Here is a 9,500-nt window from a genome sequence, read left to right as displayed (position 1 = left end):
AGATGGTTGGAGGTTTTTTTTGCAAATGCGCGCGCACCTGGTCATTAAACGCCCCGCACCTGGTCGGACCGCACCGGACCGCACATGTCTGCTCCCGCACCTCCCTCCCGCAACCTCTCTGCTCCCGCAACCTCTCTGCTCGTCGTCGCTGCCGAGGTAGTGCGTGTGCTCGTTGGCGTCGACGACGGCTCCATGAGCACGTCGTCGGACGCTGAGCCGCCGCCGTCCGCGCCATTCGGGAGGGGCCTGCGCGACGTGCCTCTTGCTCCTTCGCGTCGCCGTGATGATGCCTCGCCGCCCCTGTACGGTACGTCACCGTCGGCAGCAGCTCCTTTGCTCGATCTGTACAATTTAGCTCCCGTAAAGAGTTCTTGGCCGCATCAATTGCGCGTACGAGCTAGGGTTTGGCCGTTCGTTCTACTCTCTAACGGATTAGGTGTGGGGTTGTAGGGTTTTAGCAGTTTGTGAAGATCTTTCTGACAGGCCAAAAATAGGGCTGCGTCATGGGGGGTTTGCAGTAGATGGCCATGTTTGCACAGATCTGGAGTGGTTATGGTTCTTTCTCCCCCCAATTTTTCATCGGTCCAGGGGTCTAGGGTTTAAGCAATAAAGTTTGCTTTTAGTGTCAGAGTGTTAATTAGACCAAAAATTGTTGTAATTTGCAATTACATTGTCTCAGATTGACCAAAGATGGTTGCTTTTCGACCAGTAAGATCATACATTTGTTAATTGGAGCCATGAATCTCTGTTTTTCTTTCTGAAAAAGTAAAAAAGTCTGAATGTTTGAACTGTCTGAACCTCTCTGTAGTCTGAAATGTCTGAACTTTTTCAACTTGATTGTTTTGCAGGTCACTTAAGCAACCACTTCTCTGTTGAGGTCATACATGGTGGCTACTTTCTGGCAAGCATAGGGGTTATCACAAAGGGCACTCCATTTGGTATGATTACTGTGACATAGATAATTGGACACCTAATGTTGTTGCCAGTCTAGTGGAGGAAATTGGATATGAGTTTCAGGGCAGGATCAGGGCTTATTGGTGTGTTCCTGGGTTGACAGTGTACAAGAATAGATTAAGAGAGATTAAGATGGGAGACAACACTATGACAGAGAACATGAAGGATTGTGTTCTTAATGGGAATCATTTTCAGCAAATATTTCTTGACCATGATGAGAGCCTGAGATCATATATTTCTCCTGTTCCTGTTCATTCTAATGATGAGGATCCTCCATTTGCCAAATTCAGTGGAAGTACGCCAAAGAAAGAGCAAGTGCATGATCAAGAGCATGAGGAGCAAGAAGAGCAACAGCAGCAAGAGGAGCAGGCTGAGCTCACTATAGTGGAACAGGAGCTGGCTCAGCATGATCAAGAGCATGATTCTGATCAAGAGCATGAGCAAGATGAAGCAGAGTCAGAAAGTGGAGCAAAGTCAGAAGAAGATGCTTTCATACCAAGTCCACCCCAGCCTGGAACTACTTACATTTCATCTCAGTTTGGGTTTAGGGCAAGGAAATCCTGTAGATTTTTGAACATGGATGCAGCAGGCACAGTATTGCATGATTCAGATGAAGATTACATTCCACAAATTGTTGATTCAGACATTGATTTGCAGGATGATGATGACTTGTTTGACAAACATGTTGATTGTGAGAAGGGCAAAGGACCAGTAGTCCAAGAAGAAGTTGATGATCCTACTGAAGATGTGGATATTTGTCTGCCATCCTCTGATGAAGATAAGGTGAAGCTGAATTTCCAAAGTTCTAGAGAGGAAGACCTGACTAAACCACAGTTTCAAGTTGGACAGACCTTTGGATCTATTGAGTTCCCGAGGAAAGCTATCAAAGAGTACAGCTGTCAGGAGAGAGTTGACATTAGATGCCCTAGAAATGATAGGAAAAGACTTAATGCCATTTGTGAAGATGGGTGCCCTTGGACCTTGTCTGCATCATTTGATGGGAGAATCAACTGCTTCATGATCAAGAAATACAACCCAAAGCATACATGCATAAAGAAATGGTGTGTTAAGTCATTCACTGCTCCTTTTATGGCTGGAAAATATCTTGATTCTTTCAGAGCAGATGAAAACATGAACATGAAATTTTTGCAAGGGTGGTTCAGAAAGATTGGAACATGACAGCAACAAGAAGCAAGCTTAGAAGGGCTAAGAGGTTAGTGAAGAAAGTTATTGAAGGAGATGAGTTGGAACAGTACAACAGCATGTGGGATTATGCACAAGAATTCAGAAGATCAAACCCAGGGAGTTCTTTCTATGTGGGTGTCAGTAATGGCATATTTGCAGGTTGTTATTTCTCTCTGGATGCCTGCAAAAGGGGTTTCATGCAAGCTTGCAGGCCTGTCATTTGTTTGGATGGATGCCACCTGAAGACAAAGTATGGAGGTGTTATGTTGTGTGCTGTTGGCATGGATCCTAATGACTGCATTTACCCTCTAGCTTTTGCAGTTGTTGAGGTAGAGAACACTGACATATGGAAATGGTTTCTGTCAAATCTGAAGAGTGACTTGGGAATTGTAAACACAGAGCCATGGACTATAATGTCATACAAGCAAAAGGGCCTGATCAAGGGAGTGAGGTAGCACTTTCCTGATGCAGAGCACAGACACTGTGTTAGGCATATATGGCAGAATTTTCAGCAAACACACAAAGGAGATGTTCTTAAAAACCAGCTATGGAAGTGTGCAAGGAGCACAACACCAGAACTGTGGGCTGCAGGCATGGAGGAAATGAAGGTCTTAAGCCTAGAAGCATACAAGTGGCTTGAGCAGCTACCACCCAACACTTGGGTTAGGGGCTTCCAAGAGAATTGGTCAAGTGTGATATCCTTCTGAATAACAACTGCGAGGTTTTCAACAAATATATTCTTGAGGCTAGGGAGATGCATCTCAGATCAATGATTGACAAGATCAAAACACAGCTCATGGTCAGGTTCTACGACAAAAGAAAAGAGGCAGAGACCTGGCCTGGCTCAATATGCCCAAAAATTAGGAAAAGAATTGAGAAGAATATAGAGCTGCCAGCTACATGCATGGTTTCAGGGGCTGGTGATGGCATCTTTCAGGTTGACAACAGGAACATGACATACATTGTTGACCTGAAGGAAGAAAGTTGTACATGTAAAAGGTGGGATCTTAGTGGAGTTCCATGTCACCATGCAATTGCATGCTGCAGACATGAGAGGATTGATCCTGAGAGTTTGGTGCACTCCTGTTACAGTATAGAAGCATTCAAGCTAGCATACAAACCCATTATCAAGCCTTGCAGAGATAGGAGTGGGTGGCAGAAGATGAATGACTATGAAATCAAGCCACCTGTCTTTGAAAAAAAATAGGGAGGCCTTCAAACAAGAGTAGGAGAAAGCAGCCTTATGAGATTGAAAAGAAAGATGAAACCAAGGTGATGAGCAGACATGGAATCACAATAACATGCTCATACTGCCATGAAACAGGCCACAACATCAAAGGATGTAATCTCAAAAAGGCTGGCATTTTGCCAAATCTAGTAGAGAGAACAACAAGAAGGGGTCCAAGGGCCATTCTTGATGATGTGTCAGATGATGAAATTGTTTTGGCACAATAAGATGATGGCCAAGGTACACAGGAGGAGGTTCAGGTCACACAAGAGGATGGTCAACTTACACAGGAGGAGGTCCATGTTGATGGCCAAGTTACACATGAGGAGGCCCATGTTGATGGCCATGATACACATGAGGAGGTCATTGTCACACAAGATGATGAGGTCATTGTCACACAAGATGATGGAGCAGATACACCAGTTGTTTTTCAGGCAAATTCTCCACTTTTGTTAATTTTGACCTCTTTTGTCCAGTCATTTTTGTTGTACTAATGTTATCATGTGATGTTTGTTTTGTACAGGTGCAGGACTTTGGATTTACAATGCTTCATAGGATGCAACAATCCAGACCTGTTCCTAGAGAAGAAACTGAAACCATTTTGCCAGACTCTTCATTCATCTCAAATACAGCCAGTTCTCACACTGCAGCACAGACAACAACAACCACAAATGAAGGCAACCTGACCATGAAGTTGCTGAAGATGAAGAGAGACAAAGAAAGACAGATGGCAGCCAGGAGAGATGCAGCACTTGAGGCCATGAATGAGCTGGCAGAGAAGAAAGCAGAGGAGGCAGAAGCAAAAAGGCAAGAAATTGCAAGGAGGAAAGCAGAGTCTTCACAAAGAAGAAGAGCAGCACAAGAGAAGAAAGCTCTGGAATCTGCACCAAGGCAGGAAGCTGCAGCAGCAAGAAAAGCTGCATTGCAAGAAGAGAAGGAGGCCAGAGCCCTTGAAGCAATGGCAGCTAAAGCAGAGGCAGCACTGAAGAGAAAAGAAGATCAAGAAGCAAAGAGAGCTATGGCAGCACTGAAGAGAAAAGAAGATCAAGAAGCAAAGAAGAAACAACAAGAAGAGGCCAAGAGATTAAGAGCTGAGCAGAGGAAGCAGGCATGACCAAGTGGACATGTGCCCAAGAAGCTGAAGAGAGTGAACATGTTTGATGAGTTTAGATGATTCAATGCTTTTGCACTTGTAATTTTTTGGCAAAAAACTTCAATGAGACTCTTTGAAACTGTTGGAGTTGGGATGATTCAGTGCTTTTGCACTTGTAATATTTTGGCAAAAACTACAACGAGACTCTTTGAACTGTTGGAAATGTGAAGATTCAGTGGCTTCATACTACCATTCAAAATGAAAACTGTTGGAGTTCAAAATGAAAATTGTTGGAGTTCAGTTGCTTTATTATTCAGTTGGAGTCCATTGATTTATTCACTGTTGGAGTATAGATAATTAACTGCATAAAATTTAAAAATTAAAACAAAAAAGGTTGGCCTAGGTGTCGAACCCAGGACCTGTGGTGTGATAAACAACGTGCAATGCCAATGTGATAGGAACAGTGCTTTGCTCAAGTGTTACTTGACAACCTAGTTATTATTCTTCCACTCCCCTCCAACCTACTTAACTGAATTTTTACAGCTCACTGAATTCAAAGTTATCTGAATTTTTACAGTTGTCTGAATTTAGTTTGAAAAGCTAACTGATTTGATTATAGTTAACTGAATCTTAATAGTTGTCTGAATTTAGTTAAGACAGAATTCAGTTAAGACATAATTCAATTAAGATAGAATTCAGTTAAGACAAAGATTCAGACAAAAATTCAGTTAAGATTCAAAACCTTAGCAGCTACTTCTTTTGGAATTTTTGCCTTATATAGCAACAAGAGAATTTTGGATTGTTGCCTTATATAGCAACAAGACTGCATCAACACCATTACATACCAACAAAACACTTTTGGATTACTGCCACTTTTGCATCAACACAGTTCAGCACATATATATAGCATCAACAGCCAGTTCAACACTTATATAGCATCAACAGCCAGTTCAACAGACAGAAATTACAAATAACTTATGTGCTTAATATACAAGCACACCTAACAAACTAATATTTTATAACTTATATGCTGAAAATCTGTATATTTCAGCATACCTAACTACTGCAACTGCATCTTCTTCATGCCTTCTACTGCATCTTCATCTTCAGTTCTTCAACTCCTGGAGGCGCTCCGAGCGGCGAACCTCCATGTTAGCTGCCACCTTCCTCTTCTTCTTCCTTTCTGGCCGCGCTGCGACGTCCACCTGTGCTTGAAGGGCCAAAACCACCTCCACCTCCTGCTTGACGATGTCAGGAACATCTGGAAGAAGCTCAACGTCAATGGGGTGGTGCTTGTCACCCTTCCTAGCGACGGGCATCACCATCTGGACCTCCTACTCGGGGACGATGGGCGCTGCCACCTTGACCTCCGGCTCGTCGTCAGAGAGGACAATCACCTTCGGCTCCTCCCAGCCAGTCGACCAAGACGAGTCGGCGGCGTAGCCAGAGTCTTCGTCGGAGCCAGAGTCGTACTCCGACTCGGACGAGATGTACTCCGAGACGTCGTCGCGCCCGAGGCGGTCGGGCAGGTAGTGGTCCCAGTACGCTGTGTTGACAGGCATGGGGACGGCCAGGTCGACATTGTGGATGCGCTCTGTTCGTGAGCCAACGTGCAACGGATCCGGCTAGCGCGGTGCGGTGGCGGACCGGTACATCCACCACCGGGCTCGCTGCCCCAGGTCGTTGGAGCGCGTCTCCTGCATCGCGAAGCGGAGGACGAGTGCAGGAGGGATACCTTGGGGGTCATCGCAGACGCGGTCCATCTCGTCGTCGATCATCACCTTCAGGAGGCCACGCGCATGGAGACGCAGCATCCCAATGCTGGGGAACCACTTCCCGATCTCCGTCAGGTCTGCGCGCATCGCCTTGTCATCGCCCGCGAGGTCATCGATGACCCTCTTCCAGGCGGGGCTGTTCTCCATGTCCACGGCGGCAGTGTGGTGGTCGGCGGCGAGGGTTTCTTGACGGCTGTGTGGGGGTTTGGTGCGGGGTAACCGAGGCGACATGATGGACTGAGGGGAGAGTGGAGAGTGGAGCGGTGGGTGGGTGGGCTTAAAGAGCAAACAAGGAAACGGAAGAGGCGTGAGCCATTGGGCCACTAGCAACTACTAAATAGGTAGGTTAGAACCTGCCCTTGATCAAAGCACTACTACTTACCACACTGGCATTGCCACCAACGTTCAATACCATAGGTCCTGGGTTCGAGACCTAGGCAAAACTCTTTTTGTGTAATTTTTTTTCTTTAAGAAAAATTTGTTACAGGCATACAAATTCAGTCATACAAAACAGCTACTGCAGACATATAAATTTAGACAAATTCAGTCATATAAAACAGCAACTGCAGGCATATAAATTCAGGCAAATTCAGTAATATAAGACAGAGACAGTTAACTTCATTTTCTTATCTGAACCAACTTCAGTTTCTTATCTTAACCCACTTCAACTTCAATATCTTATCTTAACACAATTTAGTTGACACAAATCCAGGAGGAAAGATACAAAGTGTTTTTTTACAATGACACAGATTCAATCAAATTCATTCAGCATGCCCTTCAGCTTCCTTATCTTCTCCTTGGTGGCCTCTTTGTGTTTGAATAGGTCACCAATCATGTACTCAAGCTTCCTTTTCTCATGCTTCAAGTCATCCCTCTCTTGAGTCACTTGGTCCCTCTCCTGCACTCCTTGGTCCCTCTCTTTCTCTGCTTTAACCCTGAATACCTGATGAATGTTGGTTACTGACTTGTCTGCAATCTTCTTCTTCTTAAGTTCTTCCTTTAGATCAGTCAGAGTAAGTTGTGTGCTGCCTAGTTGGCTCATTGCCTGCTCCTTCTCAGCCACCATCTTAGCAAAATCAAGCTTGAAATGCCTCAACTCATTTTCCATCTTATTCTTCTCTTCAAGAACCTTCAAATTTTCTTCAGCACTCACAACATTCTGTCTGAGCCTCTGTTTTTTCTCCTCTTCATACATGGTCCATATAGTAGCTAGGCTCATCTTCAGAGCATCAGACCACTCAGGGTCAACCCACTCAACATATCTGCATTTAGGTACTTCCTAACAATTTAGAACATACAAAACAGAGATTCAGTTAACTGCCAGTATTTAGTAAAAAAATTACTCTACCTGATGATGGAACTTAAAACATACTACATCACTTCCTGTTTAACAGTGCCAAATGTAAAAAAATTACTAACCTTCTGTGCACAAGCTAGAAACCTTCTGCCAGTGTCAACAGATTCAAATGCCACATTCTTCTCACACAAAGATCCATGCCCACATCTAAAGCTAGGTAGATCTATAGCCAAGCCACTCCATTCCTCACAGGATATTGTGGTAGGTGGCTAAACAAAGGAGAGACATTTCGAATCAATTGAGAGAGAAACCCTAGCTGAGAAACCCTAGACTGGATTTGTGTGAGATTGAGGAGCACACTAACCTTGCTGGTCACAGAGTCATCTTCAGAAGAACTGGGAAGATCATCCCAGGACACCATGGTTTCTGCTAGCTGAAGATGACAAGGGGATCTGTTGGACAGAGGAGAGATGGGAACTGGTGGCGCACGAAGTTGAAGATGAAAGATGAGGAAGAAGAAGGGGATCTGGTGGTGGTGGTGGACTGGTGGTGGACCAAAGCTACATGTAGAGTGCAAGTTGCTGGGTGGGTGTTTGCAGCAGGTGCAAGTACATGCTTGCTTTTGAGTTCAGTTGTGCTGAGATTCACTTACTTCATTTAGTACAACAATTAGTTTGCAAAGTTAGTTCAGTTTTGACAGGAATTTCTGTCAGTAATTTGAAAGCAATGAGGTTAAGTACAATCCAGTTAACTTTGCAAACTAAATTCACTTAACAATTAAAATTAAGTGAACTGCAAACTAAATTTAGTTAACTATAAAAATTCAGTGAACTGCAAACTTCCTGTCAGAATTATTTTAACTACACTTCTGACATGAAATACATCTGTCAGTTTTTTCAAAGCAATTAGGTCTATAGCATTTCAAAGCAAGTAGGTCAAGCAGGCTTCACATTACTGACATATTATCCATTACAACAAGCATTACTGAGCAAACAAAAGCAACCATTTTAGTATGCTCAGTTTACACACCTGCACCTACTGAATTAACAACACTTCACTTCTTCATAATTAAGGTGGAATACATCACACAAAGCACTATAACAAAACCAATCATCAGCTTCAGCAGCATCAAAGTCTCTCTGCCTAACCCTATAAGCATAGCCATTTGCTGCTTGGTAGCATACTTATTCTCACTGGAGCTGCCATAATTATCTCTTCCAGCCCTGCCTCTCCCAACCATGACCCTTCCAGCTGTGCCTCTGCCTGCCATTGATTCAGTCCTCTGCTTCTCAAGATCTTCCCTCTTGTCCTCAGTTGCACCAATTGCATCTACAACAACATCACCAACCAGACGCCTTGTTTCAACCAGATGCTGCACATACTCAAGCTCCCAATACCAGAAACCACAAGTGAACTGATTAATCAGTGGCAAAATTAGTTAACCTTGTTAACCAACTCCACAAAATTACAAATTTAATGAATCAACTACTGCATTGCTCTAAACTACTGATTTGCTCTAAACTACTGCATTAGTTAACCAGCTGCTCTGCTTCATTACTACAGTGAGTTGACACGGCATGAATCTACTGAACTGGCACTTACATGGTGGTTCACGCACTTGTAGAAGATCCATACATCGTGCTCATCGGTGCTAGACCGGTAGAACCTCACCTGCTCGCCGCAATCCGGGCACCCGATCAGTGGTATAGCAACGGAGCGGCCACGCAGCGCTGAGCGGATGGAGCTGGAAGACGACATGAAGGAGGAGACAAAGGAGGTGGAGGAGGGCATCGGCAATGGCTGCGGCGGCGGAGGGTGACAGCGTCGACAATGGCTGCGGCTGCGCGGACGGGAGTTGGCTAGGGTTTGGAGGAGAGGAAGCGGAGAGCGAGAGGGGATAAGGCAGAGCGACCAGGTGCGGTCCGACCAGGTGCGCGCACATTTGCAAAAAAAAACTCCAGCTATCTA

The 9,500-nt window shown here is 44.5% G+C and overlaps 1 protein-coding gene across 1 annotated transcript; it reads right to left on the bottom strand.

Annotated features, from left to right (window-relative positions):
- Positions 1-6,986: 6,986 nt before the first annotated feature.
- LOC123090357 (uncharacterized) lies at positions 6,987-9,323 on the bottom strand. The gene is made up of 5 exons (XM_044511694.1): positions 9,135-9,323; positions 8,681-8,946; positions 7,897-8,092; positions 7,655-7,801; positions 6,987-7,364 (listed from the first exon to the last, which is right to left on the bottom strand). Exons 1-5 carry the CDS (start codon positions 9,321-9,323, stop codon positions 6,987-6,989), a joined length of 1,176 nt encoding a protein of 391 aa, XP_044367629.1.
- Positions 9,324-9,500: the final 177 nt, after the last annotated feature.

The sequence above is a fragment of the Triticum aestivum genome, chromosome 4B (genome assembly GCF_018294505.1).
Source record: "Triticum aestivum cultivar Chinese Spring chromosome 4B, IWGSC CS RefSeq v2.1, whole genome shotgun sequence".
In the NCBI taxonomy this organism is placed as follows: domain Eukaryota; kingdom Viridiplantae; phylum Streptophyta; class Magnoliopsida; order Poales; family Poaceae; genus Triticum; species Triticum aestivum.
This window is presented reverse-complemented; position numbering and strand designations above follow the sequence as displayed.